The following is a 25,053-nucleotide window of genomic DNA, read 5'->3' on the forward strand; positions in this document are numbered from 1 at the left end:
CTAAATTGAATAAACTGCCGCCATTATTGCGAAAACAAAACAATATACTAAGAATCCAACTCTGTCTAAAGCTGCGGCCAGAAGTAACCAATCCTAAGGCAAAAGATCAAAATACTGTGAGAGGCATTGTAAAAGTTGATCATATTTATCTTACATATGAAAGTTTTTGTGATTTTTATTTTTCCTCATTATATTCGTCTTAAGATCAGATAGAGCTTACTAGACATATAAGTTTTAGTTGCGTGTCATAATGTTATTGATATATCTGTTATTTGCAAATATTATTAACTTATCATAGAGTAAGTTATAGTAGTCGCAAAAAAATCGAAAACAAAAATGTTCATATATCTTTACGTTTCAGAGGTTTCTGAATATTTTGACATACCTTATTATTAGAAAAAATGAAAGCATTTGTGTGTGTATGTATGTGCGGATACAATTTATCGTCCACGATTTCGAGATCACGGATCAACCGATTTCAATAATTCAAAAAACATTCGATTCCTATTGATAAGGAGACGTGCTGTTTTTTGGCAGAAGCAGGTTCAGCCATTCCGAAGATACGGCGCAAAAAGTGCCAAAAATGGTAGTTCAAGTTTTGAGAAAATGGAGCATACGATCTGAACGATTTAAAAAAAAGTATTTGTATTAGCGAAATGAAAAACTGATAAAATTTGAAAGAAGGCAGGTCTAACGGTTTTGGAGATACAATAAAAAAGGTACAAAAAATGCTATTTGGCGAATAAAACTGATTATTAGACATATGCACATCAAATTGTCAGATAATTTATATATATTTTAATCTTTTAATAACAAGAACAAATTTTGTTTACATTTCTATGGGTTCTGTACCAATGTTTATCCGTTATTCTGCGACGCGGCGCCCACGCGCTTTTATATTTCGTTTTTACGCAGCTAACGCATAGCGATTGCTTTGAAAAAAAAATTAAAAATTTCCAAAATATGCTAAAATATACAAAAATCATTTTCTTTAAAAAGGTCAATTTCTTTCAAAAATTTTAAAATTCTTAAAAATCTATTTATTTTAGGCTCTAAGAAAAAATTGAAGACTTTTCAAACCTATTTATTTTTGCTACGGAAAGTTCCAGCTATTTGCCTTAAGACACGACGCCATTCACTACTAGTTTTCTTTAAAATATTTAAATGAATGAAGGAAAATCCCATAAATTGTTCAAAACTAAACGGGTCCCATAAATTGTGCAGACTCGGCAAAATTAAAATAAAATATAAGTTAAATCTATAAAAACAGATATAAAATAAAATTTTAAGCTTTAAAAATTACCGTTGAGGAATTTTATTTATGTATTCTATGTAACTATTTAATGATCTATAAGTTTAAAATTTTATTAATTGCTTTACATTTGATTATTGTGTATTTTAAATGATCTGCTAAGTGATGACTAATTTAGATCCAAAAATGTTGTTTATTTAATACAAATCGGAATATTTTCAAAATGCAGAATACGTAAAAGTTTTAAATAATGAAGTTAATCAAATTAAACATAAGATACTGATAAATACTTGATAAAGTGCGGGCTGTTTAGAGGCAGAAGATGGTGCAATCATCTGACGATCATCGGTAGAAGTCATTTCATCAAAATTTGATGCATTCGGTTGCTCCCTAAGCTCTTCTGGCCTATTGCAAGGTACTGGTGGCTGTAATAATAAAGAAAATGATCATATTCAATTACGAAATTCATTTTCACGTAGATGATAAATTAAAAGTTATAATTAATTAAGTAATTAATGAAAGATATTTAAATCATTTATTCACTTAGATCTCGCTAAAAAATCTATACATACTTCTTGCATAAAATGTTTTAGGCCCAACCATGGTCCTAAGCAGTTTAACATATTTTTTATGGTCCACGGTAAGGGTGCTGAATGCTTTGTTCGAGCCAAGTTTAGGACTACCACGGCAATAATCAATGAAAATGTCACCATTATTAAACTGCTGCTATAGAAAAGCACTGAAATGCAAATGTAATATGTTAAATAGAATAAAAAATAGACTTGGTCTTAATTTTGGTCAGTTGCATCAAGAATTATTTACAATTGAAATTAAGCTATTCATAATGATAGAAAATTTCATTAATTATAAATTAAATATATAAGTTTTTTAATATTTAGATATTTTGTAATTTATAAATTACTCATTTTGAATTTGATTTGAGGGGTTGCAATAATTATTAAGCTTAAATAAAATATATTATAAATTATTGTATTGCATATATTTAAATACATATATCAATATTTATTCAATTCGAGTATCAGTCTTCCTTTGGCTGATTTAATCGTACAAATTTGATTTTGGAATTTTTGTTCTTTCAATTCCTTCGATCAAACCTTTAATAAGTATGATTTTTACGTTTTTTTAAGACTAACTACAATTAGATTAAAAATATTTTTATTTCTGCTAATGTATTTAATAAACTTTTGCAGTTTATTTGTGAATTTCGAAAAAACAATACACTCAAAGTTTTTGGAAAATAAAACTATTAAAAATAAAACAAATATTGTCATTTTAACTAACTAGTATAGTGCAGTGGAGACAAGTGGGCCACGTTTTTCTTTTCAAAAATGGTCAATAAAGAAAATATTTTCTTGATTTTTTTAGTTGAGAGGGTATACCAAAATGCAGCTTTTTATCATTGCAGATGCTTGCATTTATGTTTGGACGTGTTCTCCAAAAATGTAGGAAGATATGGGTCACCCAAATTTTTATCTGAAAAATGCTGCTATTAAGAAAATTATTATTATTATTTTAGTTATATTAAGCAAATAAAAAATAGCTTCAGAGAAAACCAAACAACCCTTGAACATGGGAAATATATATTTATACAGATGTTAATAAAGAGATAAAAGCATCCGTAATACTATTTTTGATATAAGCCATTTCGTGGGGCATTTGTCACAGAAGTTTTCACCAGAAATTATAGGAATTATAAGCTACAAATTTTTAATCCGAGGGATTTCAAATTCGCTAATTACGAATCCGTTGTCAAATTTACAAAATTCACAATCGTTGACACAAAGTGAAGGGTAGAAATTAAAAAACAATTACTTCAGTAATAATGTTATTATTAAGGAAAGAAGGAGTTATAAAGTTGGAATGATAAAAAAGTTGAAAAAAACATTTTGCAACATTCAAGTACAGTGTCTGTCGCAGTTATCGCACTTGATGGAGTTTTTTCTTGTCAGCTTTGCCCGAATCAATTTATTGCAAATCAAGCAAAAATCAATGTCTTTATTTGAAGAAACCGAAGGCTTTTTTTTGAGTTTTTTCACAGCTGATTGTGAAGTAATCGCCTTCCAGGAAACTTTAGCTGGTACTTGCGATTTTTCCCTGTTTTTTGTTAAGAAGCATGATGACTGAAGTGATGAAAATAAATAAATAAGACGTTTGAATAATTAATCAAAATTTTAGTGTGCAAATGCATAAGAATTCCACAAAAACTCGATGTAAACAATCGGCAAAAATCACTTTGCATTTCAAAGATTATATGTCTATATAATATATTTCATAATTACTTGACTTTTTCAAATAAAAATTGGATGACATTTCTCGTAAAAGCGTACGAGGGTAAAAACTTTCTTAACGAAATTCTTAGCGAAATGTGGCACACTCCAACCTGTAGCCCACGTCTGTTCATCGCACCCTACCAAAAAAGCAATCTTGTTTGATAAACATTTTAATTATCTTTACTTCATTATGGTTCCATTGAAATTCATATTTTCTTTAATAGACAGAGCCGTTTTACTAGGTCATTAAATCTGATGCAATGAAAATTTTAGCCCATTTTCTAATAATATTAATTAATTTTTAGTAAGCACCATTTAGATGTACAAATAAGATTTAGGTTTTTGGGTAAACCGGGATACCGGGATTGCATTTCATATTACCATTGAGTAATCTTCATTTTTGTTATAACTTGATGCATATTAACAATGATAATTACTAAATATTTTTATTATTATATTTTTTTTATAAAGATCGAGGTTAGAGTAGACGATGGTACGTTGGATCAAATATGTTTTTCAAAATCGTTATTGTTTATAATTTGTATAAAAAATATTAATCACGTATTCTTATTAATGTATCGCCGAAACGGCTTGACCTGCCTTTGCCAAAAACTAATCAGCTCTTTTCCCTATCAATAGGAATCGAATGTTTTTTGAACCATTCAAATCGGTTGATCCGTGCGCCCTAAAACGTGACTGGAAATTTGTATCCATACATACATACACACACACACACATACACACACACACACATCCATTTTTTCTGAGGTATGCCAAAACGTTCAGAAACCTTCAAAACGTCGATGTTAAAATTTTCAATTCCGATTTTCGGCCCATTACAATAACTTACCCTACGGGAAGTTAATAAACTTCTCTTTCGGAAAGTTAAAAATAAAAAAATGAAAATATAGAAATAAAATATACAATTTGTACAAACTTGTGTTTTGTATTGGTTTTAATTTAATATATTAGGTGCGCAACGCTAATACTCTAGCAGTAAGGATCGGTCGATTTTGATACATCCAAAACGTCACGAACCAAGCTTAGACATATGGTAAACAAAATGCTATAAGTGATTTTGTTTTTGCATTATATAGTTCTGGTTAAGTAAAAATGTCTAATATTATGCCAAACAATCGTTGTTTGCGGGAAGTGTTTATTTTTTAACATGCCATGATTGGTTTCGTCGTTTCAAAAAAAGTGATTTTGATGTTGACGACCGTCCTCGCGAAGGAATGTCCAAAACCTTCAAAAACGTTAAATTGAAGGATTTGCTCGAAGAAGATTCGTGCCAAACTAAATAAGAGCTTGCTTCAGAATTAGAAGTTACCCGTCAAGCCATTTCGAAGCAAATGCACGCGTTGGAAGTGAAAAGAAGTAAAAAACTTGGAATCCTTATGAGTCGAAGCCAAGAGGCGTCGAGCGTCGTTTCTGCGCCTGTGAACAACTGCTCCAGCGGCAAGAAAGAAAGGGTTTCTTCATCGCATCGTGACATGAATCGTGATGACTACATTACAGCAGCTCGGCCAAATATTCACGCTGCGAAGATTATGCTCTACATTTGATGGGACCAGGTCGGTGTTATTTATTATGAGCTGTTGAAACCGAGCGAAACCATCACTGGGAAACGGTATCGAGTACTGCGCGAAAAACGGCCACAATACGAGCAGTGGCACGAAAAAGTGATTTTACTGCATGACAACGCTCGGCTTCACGTTACCAAGCCTGTTAGATCCTACTTGGAAACTCTCAAATGGCAAGTTCTCGCTATATTCCCCAGATATTGCTCTGTCCGATTTTTACTTGTTCCGTTCGATGGCACATGGCCTGGCTGATCAACAGTTCTACTCATATGAAGACATCAGAAAATGACTTGATTCGTGGGTAGCCTCAAAAGACGAACACTTCTGGCGTCAAAGTATTCGAGCTCTGCCAGAAAGATGGACATAAGTTGTGTTTAGTGATGCGCAATTCTTTGAATGATTCAGATGTAATAGTTTTTTTTATAATAAAGTAAAATTTTTATCGAAAAACAGCGAAAGCATAGTTGTTCACCTAATATTTTTTACAAGTTTTATCTTTCATCTCTAGGATTTAATTAATATATTAGGTTTATTTTTTATATTTGTGCCATATCTTTTTTATTGGTTTGCATTACTTAGAATGCAATTAAAAAATGAAATTTTTATCATATCTAGCTTATACATAATATTTACCCACTAATGGCGTATGGTTTGCCATGACTGGTAACTTTTGGCTAAAATACATCATAAGAATGCATATTATGATAGCGTTGCAAGAATTAAGTATAATTTTTTCTCCAGCTGTCGGTGGCAACCAGAAACTGAGCAAAGTCATGAGGACCACAATCGATGCCGGAGTTATAACTAAAGATGAATAAGTTGGCGACCGTCGAGTTAGTGTTATGTTAAATTCCACATCAGCGTATGGTTCTGGACAGCAAGGATAGTACTTCTGATGACGTTCAGCTGTATAATCTTTGACTTGCCATTCGTTATTACTGATAAGTAATTCAGTAAAGTCCTGAAATATGAGATACAAGTTGAAAAATAATTATTAATACCATATTAATTTCTTGGATTCTTACACATAAAATTGCAAGTATAATGAAAGGTAAGTCAATATTGTTTGACCAAATCCAAATGTTGATATAAAAACGGTTTTAATATGATTTTACGTTGATTTTGAGGTGTAATTGAATCAAAATAAAAGTTCGGAGTACCTAAAGAAATATATTTGTGATAGCTATCATAATTCACGTGATTAGAAAGTGAAATCGATCAACTGATCCAGGGCGCATCCAAACAACTTGGGCACTCATTTATTAATATCCAATGCATAAATAATACATACAAAACATAAAATAATATTTTTTGGAAATTAAAAAAAATAATAATAAAAAAATACTTTCCCCAAAAGCAATCGCTTTATCGGTGCTTAGTTCTCTCAAAAACTGCCAATTTTTGCACATTTAGCTCAGTATCTCCAAAACGGCTACATCTGCCTTTGCCAAAAACTAATCACCACTTCTCCTCATCATTACGAATGAAATATTTTTTGGGTAATTCAAATTGGCAATCTAGATTTTTATATTCTTCACTCTTTGCTTCATATCTCCGAAACGGCTGGACCAATTTTTTCCAAAAACTAATCAGCACTAATCCCCATCAGTAGGAAACGATTGCTTTTTAATCATTCAAATCTCTCCTGAAAATGTCGACGAAAAACCACATTTTCTGTGGTATGCCAAAAAGTTCAAAAACCTCTTAAACGTAAAGATATACAAAAAAAATTATTTCCCATTTTTGGCCCATTACTATAACTTATCCTACGGGAAGTTAACAACTGTGAAATAGTAAACTTTTCTTTAATTATAACCATCACCGTAAAGTCTTATCATCGCTTTAATTGGTGACCTCGACGTAATGTGATAAGGCAAAATAGAAGTGAAAGATTTTTTTTCAAATTTAATGTAAAATGTTTTAACTTCTTGTAGGGTAAGAATCAAAATGAACTTTTAGTTATATCTTCACGTTATTGATGTTTCTGAACATTTTGGCATACCTTACAAAATATAGATGTGTGTATGTATGTGTGGATTCAATTTCTCGTCTATGTCTACGGGATTACATATCAATCGATTTGAATGATTCAAAAAGCAATCGATTCCTATTGAATCGTGCTGATTAGTTTTTGGCAAAGGTTGGCCTAGCCGTTTCAGAGATACGGAGCAAAGAAGGCAGCAAATATAAATTAAGTTTTTGTGAAAATACACCGTCCGATTTGAATGATTCAATAAACATTCAATTTATAATGATGTGGAGAAATGGTGATTAGTTTTCAGCAGAGACAGGTCCAGTCGTTTCGGAGACACGGAGCTAACTGTGCAAAAAATGGTATATTTTGAAGGATAAAGCTTTCGATTTCAATGTTTTAAAATAAATTTTGCTTGTTTTGATAGTGCAAAGAAACGAATAGTTTTTGGGGAAGACATTTTTTTTTTATTTCAAAATTAAAAAAAAATTTACAAAATATTCTTTTTTGAATATAGAACATGATTTGGATTTTAATTTTAATTCTAGATAAAATTCTGAAGCTCATATTTTTCAAATAAATAATTTTACCTTTGTAATTCGGTTTTCATAATTCTTAGAAATATGAGCTTATGTCTTTGATTCTAATTCCGCTTGATTAGGTTTCATTTATTTTTTATGTAAACATATAAAATCGTTGTCGTTAGTTTTTTTTAGCTCTTATATTATGACTATAGAACTTTGCCTTAAGGGACGATGCCATGCACCACTAGCTTAGTAATATTTAAAAACCGATGTTTCTATGTTGGATGCTTTATATATTAAATTTAGTGATTATTCTCATTATCAGAATTGTAAGATTTCTTACCGTTGTATCAGGCGTTGACAGAACTATATCTAGTTGATTTGCATCATATGTCCAAGATCCAAGTTTAATACGGCAATGCTGAGTGTCGTATGGCCAATATGTCAAATCCAATTCGCAAAAAGCGGAAAATGTAGAAGGCGGCACCCATAGTACATCGCCCCCATTGAATACGATTGCCAACGTGTTTCCGTAATGATCAATGCTGCTGCCTGTGGCACTGGATAAAAAAATATATATAACAAAGAATATTACTATTTACTTCATAATGAGGATGACGAAAATTACTTATAAATTTTAATAAGTTGGGTGACATTGTAGCGGTATGGAGCATGTTGCGTTGAAGTGCTCCTAACCGAGAAATTAGCAAGGATCTTGCTTCAAGTCTGGTAAGCCACGTCACATGCAGAAAGATCGTTGCATATGGATTGGCTTCCCACACCTGAAGCCAACTTCTTTCTATTTTTTATGATTAAACTAATCAAATAAACTTATTTACGCTGTGAATGCTTACAAGATACATTGGTAAAACGTGCACCGAAGTCATTGAACCAGTGATAAGTGCATCAGAAGTATGCGCTTGAAAGGTATGTGCAGCAAAAGTATGCCCACCAGAAGTATGTGCACCAGAAGTATGTGCATCAGAAGTATGTGCACCAGAAGTATGTGCGTCAAAAGTAAGTGCATTTGCGAAGTGTGCACCGAAGGAGTGTGCACTGGAGAAAAGTTTACTGCAGGAAAATGTTTTGGAGAAAATTTTTTGGCATTAGAAGTAATGCTTAAGAAAAAAGAAGCTAAGGATGCTGCAGAGGCGAGTGCAGTAGTTGTGAAAGCATCAGAAGCATTGAAAGCGAGTGCTTTAGTTGCAAATTTGTTGACGAAGAATGAGTTGGCGAAGAGTGCGAAACGAAATTGCTTAAAAACGGTACTAATTGATTATTGAAGTATTTTGTTGTGGTAAGTTATTTCGTGTACAATTTGTTTTGTTGCAATTTTGTAAGTATATTTAAGTTAAGGTGGGTTGTTGTTATACAATTGCGATTGTGTGGTCAGGTATGATCGATCTGTTAGCGAAATATATTAAAGTATGTATGTATATAATCATATATTATAGTTTACACATAGACATTACACTACATGGACTGCTAGTCCTCATATGTTTTCTGTTGTAAAAGTGCTCTAATATAGATGGGTATGTGACGTCTCATGCTTGAGCGATCATTGCCGAACAAAATTATCAGCCATCACAATTGCCATTATATTTTTAAAATAAAACATATGACATACGACATTTAATCAATCGGGAGAGTCCGCGATTGTCGTCGGAAATGTTCGCTCAGACATATGACGTCACATACCCTTCTATGTTTGAGCACTTTTTTGCGCTCGATTAGCACTCCATATAAAATAGGGTTTATGAGTGCACATTATAATATTAATTAATATTATAATAGTCAGTGTGCCATAAGATTGCACGATCTAGTAGCACGTATTTTAAAATAAAAGATGAGTCCGTCTTGTTTTGATGTGTAGTGAATTGTGGATTTTTTATAATGGCTTGAATTAGCTCGGAAATACAAGAAATTAATTGATATTGTATTATTAATGCAGATTATTACAATTAACAGTTGGTTAACAGTTATCAGTAGTAAGATTACATATATTATATATATATATATATATATATATATATTAAGTTAAATAATATCGTGTGTATATGTACCTATTATATAGCAAAATATCGGGCTGCCAAATTTCGTGATCCGCTAAATGAATGGTCTTAACTCCATTGAATTGCTCTGGATCCCATACTAACTTCGGATCTTTCCATGTCTTGAAAGAAACAAATTATGTGAATAAATATTGTTATTAATGAATTTTTATATGACATACATTCCTTGTCATATTAAATGTAGGCTTATATTAGCACATTTTGGGACCATGAACGCGAGGAAATATACGCAATATTCAGTAGATATATACCGTTTGTCCTAATGATATATACATATCTATTAATTACTTACACTGTTAAATTATATAAATTTGTATGTAGAGTACGTAATAATGTAATATAGACTTTAAAAAAATATTTTAAATGCAATTACATTATTTTTTTCTGTGCATGCTCCTTCAACGCACTTATTTTGGATGTATATTATAGTTTATTTGGCACATATAAAAAGATACAGATATATGTGAAAAAGGAATTACATTTTTTTAATAGACGGAACATTGTTAAAAATGTATCGATGGCTTTTTGTCGATTTTAACTAGTTTTTGTTTTTGCTGCTTATTCGATCTCTTCACGCGTTATTAACAATGACAAAGCTGTTAGACACTGGAAAAAAATTATGTTCTATTTTTTAGAGCCAGAGACCTAACAATTCCTAAATTATGCATTATTTCTCTAAGAACCAATTTTCTAATACTATGTATTTTAATAGCTTATAATTGAAAAAAAAAAAAATTAATTTGACTTAGCAATCCCAGATTCACTTGGAAATATATTTTAAATCCATATTCTCAAGTAATAACGAATGTCTCATGCTTGATATCAGCCTGACCGAGCTTAGTTTTGAACCCAGAACCCGGATTGGAAGATTTGAGCTCTAACCACAGAATACTATTATTATAATTGGCATAGTCAATATTTATTTTGGTAAGGAATGCTTTGCTGCACTGTTGTTTTATTCTAAACCAAGTTCTTTATTTTTTTATTGGATAATTAAACATGTTTTTTTTCAACGTGAATTTAGTTTTGATATTATTTGATTATTTTTATACAATTTAAGCGTTTAAGTGGTTTCTGGTTATTTAGGGTGCTATTTCATTATATCTATAATTATATTATTAGTTTTTAGTTTGTCAAATGTTCCTTGGGCTTCAGATACTGTAAATAACGAATCACATCAAAATTATTTAAACGATTTAACACATTTTCGCCGCGTTTAAGCGATTATGTAGACATCAAAAAATATTTTAGACGTACGCGGCGTGTACCTTATATAATTCGTTCATTCGCATGGCTGTACTTTAGTATTTTGTTATCAGTTATCAATCACTTCATTAAATTTAGTTAGTTATAAACAGCCTACTTTAATTTAAAAATTCATTCTAAAATTATAAACAAATATTTTTAAGATTATAAACATATGTAAATCAGGAGTTCGTAAATCAGATAAAAAACAAAGTCTATCGACTATTGGTGGAAGCTTTACGTCTAGTACTCAACAAATCAATAGACACTGACGAGACACTATTACTCTACAAAATATATACATGAACGGATGACGTACCGATGATACTTGAACAAATTAAAATGCTTACTGGAAACTTTTACATAAATTTGAGGATCATTCAAATAACAACATCCAGGGTCTTGGCCAATATACTCGTGAAATAGTTTGGTATGGCAAGCACGCCATGCCGAACTATAAACTGATCCACCCATAGATGTAATTAGAACTCTTTTCTAATTATCTATTGAGTATAACATTTTTAATAAAGTATTTTTGGTTCAACTTCGTGAATATTTTAACTACTTACTGACGCATACTCTTATCCATTGTGGAAAACCTGGTAGAATTTCTAATCGAATAAGAAAGGCTAATTTTAACAAATTAACTATTCTTATAATTCGCCAATTTTAACTATTCCTATTATTAGTGGATTACCATTTTCGTCCATCCATTGACAGTCATTACGGCCGTTTGTTCATCCAAGTCGACATGCGTAATAACTAGTCCTACTTGCACTGTAGTTGTATTATCTCTTTCTGCCGGTCTTGTAAACTTATCGTAATCCGCCAACAAACTTTTTTTAATTTTGTCTGACCACGTGAGGTTCTGTGCTGATTTGGATGCTGAAAGATAAATAACAGTATTTCAGATATTTTATATACTTTTATCATAAAATGTTATTTTCAAAATATGGATCGCTTATTCTCAAAGCGGTGGGCAAGCCAATTTTTTTTTTAAATCATTGAAATTAGACGCTCCGTTCTCTCATAAATTTAATTATCATTTTTTGCACTTTTTGCCTCGTATTTTCAGATCGGCCGGACCTGTTTTTGCCAAAGACTAATCAGCACGACTCAATATGAATCGAATGTTTTTTGAATTATTCAAATTGGTTGATCCGTGTTCTCGAAATTGTCGACGAAAAATTATATCCGCACATACATACACACACATAGGGAGAAGTCGGACACCTAAGGTTATTTATAAATAAATCAAAAAATATTTTACGAAACGTTTATTAAATTATGACTTATGTTAGATAACAAAGTTAGAAATCGTACTAAATTAACAAAAACGCAACCTTTGCTAAAAAATAATTTACACTATCAATTAAAATTTGGTAACAAAAAATATGATTTTTATAAAAGTGGCACCTAGTACCAGTCATTTCAAAATAATCTGCATTCAACACATATGTAGGCATCCTTACACTCTAGAATGTCTGCACATGTGTGCTTGAAGAATATTCTTAGATATTACAAAAAAAGTCACTATTCCTCCACCTTTTTGGCTGGGCCACACCGATGCTCTCAGCTGGAGTATTTATCATAAACTTTTTGTTCTTTAACTAGAAAATACGAAAAATGGGAATATATAGTGACCGTTAGCACTCATACAGAACAAAATTAAATAATTAGAATAAATTACGTCAATTCTCACAAGAAATGTCAATATGTTTACTGTTCGGCGCTAAGGAACGACTTAGTGTCCGGTGCTAAGGCACAGACATTTTCGTCCATTTGGTGGTACCCACTAAAATTGTTTAAAATATCTAATAATATTCTACCATTTCACGGATAACAGTCAAGTACTACTTTTATCTATGAATGCTACTCAAATGTAAATCCATAAATATGCTAGAATTACATTCATTGATATTTAGGTGACGTCGTGATTTTGCACCTAAAACAGCAAAGGGTTGCTTCCGCCATGGCCGTGTGCATCACAGGCGAGGCTCGGCGTATGATCCTGTACCTGTGTGCCCCTCACGCCCCTTTTATTTGTATTTTGAAATAGAAAGATTTACACTCCTTTAAATAATACGTGTTAAATGGAGTATCCGGCGTTAGGTGCCGTCTGCCGTTACAGGACTTCTCCCTACATTTATTTTTTCAAGGTATGCCAAAATGATCAGAATACTATAAAGCGTAAAGATATATAAACATTTTCATTTTAGATTTGTTTGCGATTACTTTTGCTTGAAATTAACTTACCCTACGGGAAGTTAATTATGAGTACAATATAGTGTGAAAATCTTGCATTTTAATCTTGCATTACACTTAAAACTGAGAAAAATGGAAAAATACTTTTTTGGTCAAAATAGTGCACATATTTGAATCTTTGTTACATATTTAGTTTAAATCAAATTATTTTTTAATTAATTATGTTATTTACATTCTGTAAATGTGTTATCTTGAAATTGAAGAACTTGTAAAATAATTTACTTCATAATAAAATATATTTTGACGTCCACGTTTTAGCCAAAAAATCTGAATCGATTTTAAAAATTAAAAAACTATTCGAAATGTGTTATTTCGGGAACATGAGGATTAGTTTTGAACAAAAATCGTCCAAGCCGTTAGCAATTAACTATTGAAAAAAAAATGTGATAAAACTTATGTTGATATATATCATGGCCCTAAGAAACACACTAAAATATTACGGCCCTCGTATAATTTTAATTCATCAAAGTTTGCAAAAATATGATTAGAATTTGAACCAAAAGACAAAATTTGAAGTTCGCAAATTTAAAAGCCACTGAAAAATAAACTCGATATTGAAAATCCGCGATTGCACTAAACAAGTTCTAAGAAAATTGGTTGAATTATATAAATTAATTAAAATTTGAAATAATAAGCTACAATTTTAGGACATAGCACATGTCTCTGCACTATATTTAATATAATTACAGATAATTTAAATCGAAAACTCTATTTAAACTTTCAAAATAAACAGTTGAAAATTCTATCTAAGCATGTAATTATTATACATTTAGGGAAGTTCATGCAACTTGCAATTCCTATATTAGCACAAGGACTCGAACCCAGTATCCCTGGGGTTTGAGTAGGGTATATGCCACTGAGCTTTTCCCGATACATGTTTGAACTTACTATTAGGTTATTTTTGCTTGAAAGCATGTTATGATCTAAAAATAATCTAAAAAATATTGTGATAAAACTTATGTTGATAGATATTATGGTCCTAAGGAACTTACTAGAATATTACGGCCTTCGTATAATTTTAATTCCTCAAAGTTTGAAAAAATATGATTAGAATTTGAACCAAGAGTCAAAATTTGAATTTCACAAATTTGAAAACCAGTGAAATAAACTCAATATTGAAAATCCGCGATGGCACTAAACAAGTTCTTAGAAAATTGGTTGAATTATATAAATTAATTAAAATTTGAAATAATAAGCTACAATTTTAGGACATACAAACACATGTCTCTGCACTATATTTAATATAATTACAGATAATTTAAATCGAAAACACTATTTTCAAAATAAACAGTTGAAAATTTTATCTAAGCATCTCATTATTACACATTTAGGGAAGTTCATGCAACTTGCAATTCCTATATCAGCACAAGGACTCGAACCCAGTATCCCTGGGGTTTGAGTAGGGTATATGCCACTGAGTTTTTCCCGCCACATGTTTGAACTTACTGTTAGGTTATTTTTGCTTGGAAGCATGTTATGATCTAACAATAAGTCACAAAGCGTAGTTATTTATGTTATCGAATGACCTTCAAACAATATAATGCAACATGATACTTTTCAATGATTATAAACAGTACGACAAAGTTCAGTTTCATTCATACAAATAGCGCGAGCTTTGCCAATTCAGCAAACAAAAATAAGTGTAACAAAATGTATTTAATTGGATCCAAAATATAACTAATTCTTTAGATATACATTTAGAATTTAACACATATAAATGCTTCTCTTAAACGTTATTTATCCTCTTTCAGCAATAGGTAATCATATTTTAAGAAACAATAATGGCAATAGGTTACAACAAGGATTTGCGGATTTGTTCACATCCCGTTAATTCAATCGTCCAAAAATAGAAATTGAAAATTTTTGCATAATTTCACGGTTCAGAGGTTTCTGAGCATTTTTGCATACCTTAGAAAAAATGAATGTGTGTGCGTATGTGTGGATACAATTTTTATTAATTCGACGATTTTGGAACTACGGAACAATTCATTTGAATGAATAAAAAAAAATCGATTCCTATTGATAAGGAGACGTGTTGATTAGTTTTTGGCAAAAGTTAGTTCAGCCGATTCGGAGATACGAAGCACAGAGGGCAAAAAATAGAATAGAAATCGAGTTTTTGAGAGAATTAAGCATCCGATAAATGATTCGAAAAACTTTCTGTTTGTGTTGACGAAACGATTGCTTTTGGGGGAATTTTTTTTATTTAATTTTTTTTATTAATTCGGATTTTAATTTTAATTCTAGCTAAAGTTCTAAAGCGCACTTATATACTGAAAATAAATAATTTTAACTTTGTAATTCAGTTTATATAATTCTTATAAATATTAGACAATGTTATAGTATTTATAATAATCTATTTCAATACATTTTCAATTCCTCGAACATTTCGTTACGGTACGGGAAGTTCCAGCAATTTGCCTCAAGGTACGATGCTATACACAACTAGTTTTGTTGTTCAGATTATACTTGCATACGAAATTGGAGCATCCTATCATCTCAACTAGTAAAATGACTATTTGTGAATAATATAGTTACATTAATGTGTCTTTTGACCCTGCAACAATTATCATTTTCTCAATGACAATGTTTTGGCCTTCGTTAATAATTTCTCTCTCATCGTATTATCTATATAGTCACAAAGAGCAATGATATACCAGGAGAATTTACTACTGTGCATTTAAATTTTATAGCAAAATCCTTGTTTGTTTGTAATGTAGGTAATAATAATGTTTATTGGAAACAAAATAATTAACTTCCCGAAGGAGAAGTTTATGTTTTCATCAAAAAATCCGATTCGCTAATTTTATGTTTTCTCGACGTTTCAAGCCATTCTGAATCGATTGAGACCAAATTTGGAAAAAGTATGTGTGTGTGTGTATGTGTGTGTGTGTGTATGTGAACAGATTTTTTGCCGTAAATCGACGTTTTCTCCAAAAACGGCTGGACCGATTTCAAAAATTTAAAAGCCATTTGATGTATCTCAATGAGGACTATCGTCTCTTAGTTTTGTGCGGCGATCGGCCTGGCCGTTTCTTTGTAAATTGCAGAAAAGTGAAAAATTTTCGTCCACGTTTTAGCCCGCAATTCTGAATCGATTCTGAAAATTCAAAAACCATTCGATAGATATTGGTTGGGAATCGTGCTGATTAGTTTTTGGTAAAGATCGGCCGGGCCGTTTTCTTGTAATAACGTTTAAAAAAAAAAATTTCGACATTTTTTATGATTTTTTTTTTGACGGTAGATACCATAGTTTTCTAGGTCATACTAAAATATTACGGCCCTACGACAACTCGTTTAGCTTTAAAAATTCGTCAAAGTTTGCAAAAATTGGTATAGTTTTTTTGACATTTGTCAAAACTAGACTTTTGATCGACGTTTTCTCAAAAGCGCCTGAACCGATTTCAGAAATTTAAAAGCCATTTGATGTATTTCGGTGAGGACTATCGTTTGTCAGTTTTGTGCGACGATCTGCCAAGCCGTTTCTTTGCAATTTGAAAAAAAGTGTTAAACTTTTCGTCCACATTTAAGCTAATCCTACCGAACCGATTTTAAAAAATCAAAAACTGTTCGAAAGATATTAGTTGGGAATGGTACTGATTAATTTTAGGTGAAAATCTACCGAGCCGTTTTCTTGTAATTAACTGTTGAAAAAAAGTGTTAAACTTTTCGTCCACATTTAAGCTCATTCTACCGAACCGATTTTAAAAAATCAAAAACTGTTCGAAAGATAATAAAGTATATAATAGTTGGGAATGGTACTGATTAATTTTAGGTGAAAATCTACCGAGCCGTTTTCTTGTAATTAACTGTTGAAAAAAAGTGTTAAACTTTTCGTCCATATTTAAGCCCATCCTACCGAACCGATTTTAAAAAAACAAAAACTGTTCTAAAGATATTAGTTGGGAATGGTACTGATTAATTTTAGGTGAAAATCTACCGAGCCGTTTTCTTGTAATTAACTGTTGAAAAAAAAAATTAAGCCGATTTTCATGTAACTTTTTTTGGCGATATACATCATGTTCTTATAGAACTTACTGTAATATTATGGCCTTACGACAAGTAGTTTAATTTTAAAAATTCGTCAAACTTTGCTAAAATTATTATCGTTTTTTTAAAGTAGGATTGATAAAGTATATTATTTACACTTTTTTTTGATTAAGTCGATTATTTACACATATCGGGAAGTTCATGTAACTTGCCTCAAGGCTAAATACCAAACCAACTAGTTTTCTAAATTTATCAGATCGTCTAATTTGTTAATACAAAGCGAATGATTTAGTTTCATAGAAACAGATTTTTCCAGAAATTTATACACAGTTCGAGTGTGATTGCATAGAGAAACAAAGATAATTAATAAATTACAATAATTACAATAATTGGATTATGCATCTATTTGATGCTTTCATTAATATAGAGATGTATAAGGTCTAAATATCTCTCGAAATCTTAAGATGAGATTAAAGATGGTAATTTTCTAACAAAAATATGAAAAAATGTAATGATTTGATCTTAGTTTTTCACACTCCGAGTGACCTAGAAGGATATACTGCATCAATTAATAATAATAGTGATCGAATTGTATATTAAATGTTTCATAGAACTAGTGATAGATCGCATTGTGCTTTATGAAAAATTGATTGAACTTTCCGTAACGTAATTTAATTTTTTTAATAACTAATCAGCACGTCATTTTATTAATTGGAATCGAATGTTTTTAAATTATTCAAATCGGTTGATATACCGATATGTATACCAACATCTAACTCATCATATGATAACAACTCCTTCAAAGTTTTTTGATAATTCTAATGATTGGAATGATATGATTGGCTCTAAATATGAGATTGCTAAATTTATCATAACTATTTCGCAATCCTTAGCATATTGTAGAAGTGTTGTGCAATTCACAAATTTCATTTTTTTTATTATTTACATACATTACATCTTTTGTCAATATTTTATATATTTTGTTCTGTGCACAAAGCAAATTTAACATTGATTAATTTATGGTATCAATTGAACAAATAATTGTAAACGTGCTCCTCAAAATCAGTTTTGCCCGAAAGAGGAAAGATTTGTGATTGTCGCTTCCTGTTTATATGATATCATTTCAACCAATAAAGTAGGCGCGTGCATAATGTTACATGTGTATTACGGTTATTTAAGATATTTAAGTTATTAGCAATTATTTGCTTCAAATATATATTGCTATATAGGTAATTATTTTTAAACATCGGAAAAGATTTTGAAATTAAAGATGCTAATATCCATATATTTATATAAATATAATATATTTATCGAAATACTCGTAGATTTGTCTGAGAACTCTTAGTATTATGAAAAATCAATGTGCCATTTGATACTAATACACATGGTAAAGTGGTGCTTAAAGATCCGCAGCGCCCTCATTGAGATAAATCAAATGGCTTTTAAATTTCTGAAATCGGTTCAGGCGTTCTTGAGAAAACGTCGATCAAAGGTCTAATTTTGACAAATCCAAGAAAACAATGCTAATTTTTGCAAACCTTGGCGAATTTTCAAAATTAAACGACTTGTCGTAGGGTCGTAATATTGTAGTTTGATCTAGAAGACCATGAAATCTATCACCAAAAAAAATTTTATAAAAATCGTTAATTTTTTTTAACACTTTATTGAAGAAAACTGCCCGGCCGATCTTTACCAAATATTAATCAGGTCGATTCCAAACCACATTATCTTTCGAACGATTTTCGAGTTTTCAAAATTGATTTAGAATTGCGGGCTAAAACGTGGACGAAAAGGTTTTCACTTTTCTGATATTCACGAAGAAACGGCGAGGCCGATCATTGCACAACGCTAGTCGAGATACATCGAATAGCTTTTAAATTTTTGAAATCGGTCCAGCCGTTTTGGAGAAAACGTCTATTTACGGCAAAAAATCTGTTCACACACATACACATACACACACACATACGTTTACAAATTTGGTCTCATTTGATTCAGAATAGCTTGAAACGTCGATAAAATGCGCAATTTTTAAAAATTCACAACGTATTTTGTTTCGTTGTTCGTTTTTTTTTGTTATTAGCACTGTTGGTTAGTAAATGAAATATGTTCTAACAAATTCTAATCAAGCTACCGCCTAGTTAAAATGAAGCTCCTTATTTTATATTTCATTATAAATTGGAGAACTTTATCCATTTTTCAGAATTATATAAACTAAATTTCAAAGTTAATTTTAAATTTTCATTTTTTCTAAATTAATTCTAGTGAAAATACCTTATAGTGATATACCTAACACCTCTAAAATTAATTCTAGTGAAAATACCTTAATATCTTACCCAAAAGACAGGTAATCTACTACTCGTGCCATTGAAATGGTGATATGACCGATCTATAATTTGAATATTAATTATCATTCATTATTTTAAATTGAGAAAATTCAAAATTCATAAAACAAAAGTGAAACAATATTATTTAAAACTATTTAGTTAAAGAAATACAAAAATTTAAAAAAAATAGTTGGATCCTCTCAAAACAGATGGACGCTCGTGGCCCCTAATATTATCTTTAATTTGTGGTTCAATAAAACTACTCATTCACTCATTGCTTTATTCATTTAAATAGCGTTGTAATATTTTCACTCTTTTCTAACACCAGGGGTCTATGATTTCACACATCATATGAGGTAATGCATTTACTGTTACAGGATATTTTAAAGACGTTTATCCACTTGTCTCAATATAGAATACGAGCGCGTTAATCGAGACCGATAACAATAAAGTTATTGTTATATTAAGTGGCACCAAAATGAACAAGGACAATGATCTAAACATAAAGAACCACAAACTGACGCACTGTATACAATTGATAACAAAGGATCAGATGGTGTGATTTGTAAGATATAAGATGTAGTTTATAATTGGACTCCCTTTCTCCATGACAAGACTCAATTGCTTTTAATGTAATTTTTTTTGGGCTTCATTTGGAGTCATTTCCAGTCATAGGAAGTGCTTTACTATTATTAATACTATTACATAATCAAATTTTTACAATTATAAGAGCTGCTAAAAAAAAGAACAGCGCACAGGGTGAGACAAATAGGAAAAATACGGAAAAATGGTATATATGGAGAAATAGTATATATGGACAAATTGTATATGATGCAATGGCCTTATTTAGAACATTCATAATTTAACATTTGTGTTTTCGGCCAAAAATCCGATTTGCTAATTTTATGTTTTCTCGACGTTTCTGAATTGAATGATATCAAATTTGGAAAAGGCATGTATATGTGTGTCGGCCGAGCCGTTTCTTCGAAATTAACTGTTGAATGAAAAAAATTTAATAAATCTTTTATGTTTATAGATAACTAATAAATTTTATGTTTATAGATAACCTAAAGAACATACTAAAATATTACATCCCCACGACAAGTAGTTTTATTTTAAAAATTCATCAAAGTTTGAACCATATGATGAATTATAAGAAGTCACTTTCATGGTGTTTCAAAAATGAATTTCACAAAATTTGAATTTCACACATTTTTTTTATTCTTTATTTTATTTACAATTGTTCCATTAAGGACATTTAGTATATTTGAGAAATTTACAATTGTCAGCCATAAAGGGACATTGTATTTCGCACTTTTTAAAGCCATGAAATAAACTCGAAATAAAGAAGCTGCTTTAGAATTAGCAAAAAGTGAGCACTTTACAAAACATCTCTAGTTATGTAAAAAATGTTACATTTAATTTGAATGATTAAATAATATCAAGGACTGCGTACATGATATATGAAATCATGCCAGTATTTTCTTATAATAGATGCTTAATATTTCACAAAATTATATATTAAGCTTATTAATTTTTTGACGACGTTTTTATTGAAAATTAACATTGCGATAATGTTTAAGTCTTACGAAAATTGATTATAATTATATAAATTAATTAAGATTTGCAATAATAAGCTGAATTTTTAGGACATACAAGCAGGGGGCCGGTCCTACCTTGAATGCGATGCATGCAAAAAATGCGGGCGAACGCCTTAGAGCGCCGTTTTTTCTTCAATTGAAGTTAACGTGGAATCAAAAAAGAAATTATATAGACACAAATTATAATAGAGAAAAGTGGAAAATGGGGAATCAGTGCTTAGAAAATGGCTTATTTATTCCGAGAAATTGAATTGTAACTCTTTTTTTGGTTTCAAATATTTCGCATCTGATGAACTTTGATTTTTTAAAGCATGCGTGGTTCGGGTTATGGAAATGAAGCAAATATGAATAATGGAATCAAAATTTACTTGAGAACAATAATTATTAAGCTTTTTTCATACCTAGTGGTGCTTTACATACTAAATTAAATTAAATACTACAAATTTAATTATTAACTATGCAGAAATAATACAGATACAAATATATTAGTTTTCTTTAATATCGTTCAAGAAATATGTAATTTCTTTGCACCTTTTACTAATCTTTGAATAATATTTTTAAAATACGTTAAAAATATAACAACAATAAAACAACAATCTGATACTCTGAACCTGATGGGAAATTAAAGACAAATACTTTATTATATTTGGCCTTTACAATATCAATTGTATGCAATTTTAGATATTGTAAATAATGAAAAATGAAATGAAAATAATATTTAAAAAATCCAACATGAAATATGAGTGCTATGTTTAAAAATGAACAGCCAGTATTTTTTGCACTCTTTCCATAATTTGCCCAATAAAACAAATCGCAAAATAAATAAATAAAATATTTCAAAACCCAAATATTAATATTATTGCACGTTAGAAATCAACCCGCGAATCGCTTCGATTTTCTGAATAAATTTAAAATCAATGTATTTTAGGCGCTTTCAAATAATATCAAATTTTTTGTGTACTAATTTCAAAATGATTAAAAATTTATTAACAAAATTTACCTATATATGTATATAATTTTAATGATAAACTATTAAAACAGTTAAAATTGGTGGGAGGGGCGCTAGAAAAGAAATTGCATGCTTGCGCTGAGGACTCCAGACCGGCCCTGCATACAAGCACTATAATTAATGTAATATATAAAAGTGTTTCAGAGAATTCAATAGAAAATCGCAATCTTTAGATTTAAGTGAAAGCGAAAACTTTATTTTTGAAATAAACAGTTGAAAATTTTATCTAAATATCTAAATTTCAATGTCGGTTAATTAAGTCAATCATTACACATTTCGGGAAGTTCAAGCAACATTCAACTAGTTCTAGTAATGTTTCCGCGAACGTATAACATGAAGGCAGCTATAATAATAATTCTGTCAGATGTTGAGCGTCATTGTCACAATATTGTCGAAATCATCAGTTCAAACTTGTACCGCGCCTTCAAAAGTTTATTTTGAAGGTGATTTTATTATGTTTTTGGGGATTTATATATAGGTATTATATATATATATATATATATATATATATATATATATATATATATATATATATTATATTTATCTCTATTAAAATAATTGAACTTATGCCAGTCCTAGTGATTTTGACCGATTTTACTGCAATATTCAGGTGTTTTATTTTATTTTACCGCTCTAAGACCGGCGAATGTTGGTGCTTGTGCTTGCTGATGTTCCAAAGAGGACCAAGCGATTTATTGACTACCTTATTAAAAAATAGCATCTCACAATCAGTATGTCCTTATATTATAATATCCATACAATATGGACAAAATTGTTTTTGTAACTAGTTGCATTTTTTCTTAATAATTATTTTATCATAGTTTCTACTTAAATAAAAGATAAGTAAAAACGATTGCGACGGGATACAGTATCATTGAAAAAATAAATTTAAATATCATTAAAAAACTAAACACCATATCATTCTGTCCGTACTTACGTTATAATTGTTCAAAAGTTAGTATCCTTTATATTCTCTATAAAAGTCAAAAAGTCAAATACATATTATTTCGTGTAATTTTCTATACTGCGCTTTATATTTAATTTTCAAGTATTCATTCTTTGCGATAAAAACGAAAAATTTTATGAACTATCCCATTTTTGCTGTTGGAAATAATTATATTAGTTTTTTTTTAATTTTGTTTTCCATATCTCTATATAATTTTTAGTGGGACTTGACTGCCAATCAATTACATATGTAATAGTATTAATAAAAATAAAGATATTAATGAATATTTTCAATTCTGTTTCAAATCACTGTTTTTTTTTGCAAATACGTCATCTTTTACTAGGTAGTATTTCAGAATTTTTCGAAGGCAATTTTGATTATGCCAACTTAACTTTCATAGATGCTTTTCACTCAATGACTATATATATTTTTTTTTCATTGTTCATTTATTCTGCTCATTATTTTTTGATTATACATGTTTCACTCAATTATTGCTAACCAGATTGGCAGTTCATGTACTATTTTATTCGTTATTTTGAGTTTAATCATCACAATTTAAGTAGGTTATGACTTAGGTTATTAATAACAACTGTTTTATTTGGTTTTGCTATTGCGAATTTTAAGAATTTATCAATTGTTTGGTAAGTACATTCATTATAACCCAAATTCAAGAAAACTAAAAGTGTATAAAACGTTCAAATTTTTCTTAATATTATTCAGTTTTCATGATAAGAACATGAAGTTATTCATTCAGAATCTTTTCATTTGGCAAATAGATTAGAAAAGTTCAATATCTACGATGCAGTTACTTATGTCAAATTGTGTTTGTATTTATATGCGCCGAACATTAAATAAAATTATCAAGAATATTATTAATTAACTGAAGTGTTGACAATAACTCACCATCGTCTGTATCAGCATTTCTAACTTCTCTAATAAATAAACACACAAAAAGCAACAGAATGTATCGTAAAATCATGTCTGTATAATTACTTATTTCACTAAAGTAGCACTAACAACTCTTGTTATAATGTAACTTTAGCACAGGTGGCAATAAAAATTTAAATCGTCACAAATTTAAATGTAAATAACTGCTCGAAATGATTTTTTCAATGGGTATCCTCGCTCTGTGATTGCGCAAGCGACAATGAGCTTTAACGGGAACTGTCCTGATACGATGAACTCTAATATGACCATGTGATATAACAATCAAAACTACTTGGACATAAATACGCATTGTGCTTCTGTTAAACCAGGACTATTGAAATATATAGAGATGATTTTGAATAGTTCATCAACATAGGGTAATACTGTGAATAAAAGAAATTGAACTAGTGTCATTCATAACGCATAAATGATTATAAAATTTGGTACCTAGAGGCATTCTAAATCCAAGCGCTTCTCTATTGGGAAAAATTCAGTCAATTAAAGAAATTTTCGAAATAACGATTTGAATAGTTAATTGAAGCCTGATTTTTATATGAACATTTGATAATGTAATTGTGTCGAATTACGTATAATAATAATATTATTAATATATGTTAATATTATTAACTTCCCGTAGGATAAGTTATTGTAATCGTCCAAAAATCGAAATTGAAAATTTTTACATTTTTCGACGTTTTGAAGGTTTCTGAACATTTTGGCATACCTCAGAAAAAATGGATGTGTGTGTGTATGTATGTATGGATACAAATTTCCAGTCACGTTTTCAAGCGCACGGATTAACCGATTTGAATGGTTCAAAAAACATTGGATTTCTATTGATAGGGAGAAGAGCAGATTAGTTTTTGGCAAACGCAGGTTCAGAAGTTACGGAGATAAAGAGCAAAGTGTGCAGAAAATAGAAATCGAGTTTTTGAGAGAACGGAGCATCCGATTTGAATGTTCTAAAAAACATTCAATTAGTAATGATTGTCAGAAGTGTTTGTCAGATTTTGGAAAAGGCAGGCCCAGCCATTTCGAAGATACGGAGCTAA

At 30.2% G+C, this 25,053-nt stretch overlaps 1 protein-coding gene across 1 annotated transcript; it reads right to left on the bottom strand.

Moving 5' to 3' along the window:
• On the bottom strand, window positions 1-24,053 carry LOC113367122 (acetylcholine receptor subunit alpha-type acr-16-like). Its single transcript, XM_026608751.1, has 8 exons — window positions 23,978-24,053; window positions 11,637-11,824; window positions 9,686-9,795; window positions 7,966-8,182; window positions 5,760-6,087; window positions 1,825-1,991; window positions 1,543-1,677; window positions 1-93 (listed from the first exon to the last, which is right to left on the bottom strand). The coding sequence occupies exons 1-8, from the start codon at window positions 24,051-24,053 to the stop codon at window positions 1-3; spliced, it is 1,314 nt and encodes a 437-aa protein (XP_026464536.1).
• Window positions 24,054-25,053: the final 1,000 nt, after the last annotated feature.

The sequence above is a fragment of the Ctenocephalides felis genome, unplaced genomic scaffold (assembly GCF_003426905.1).
Source record: "Ctenocephalides felis isolate EL2017-DRISC unplaced genomic scaffold, ASM342690v1 CF-g0.4_SCAFFOLD_01170, whole genome shotgun sequence".
In the NCBI taxonomy this organism is placed as follows: Eukaryota; Metazoa; Arthropoda; class Insecta; order Siphonaptera; family Pulicidae; genus Ctenocephalides; species Ctenocephalides felis.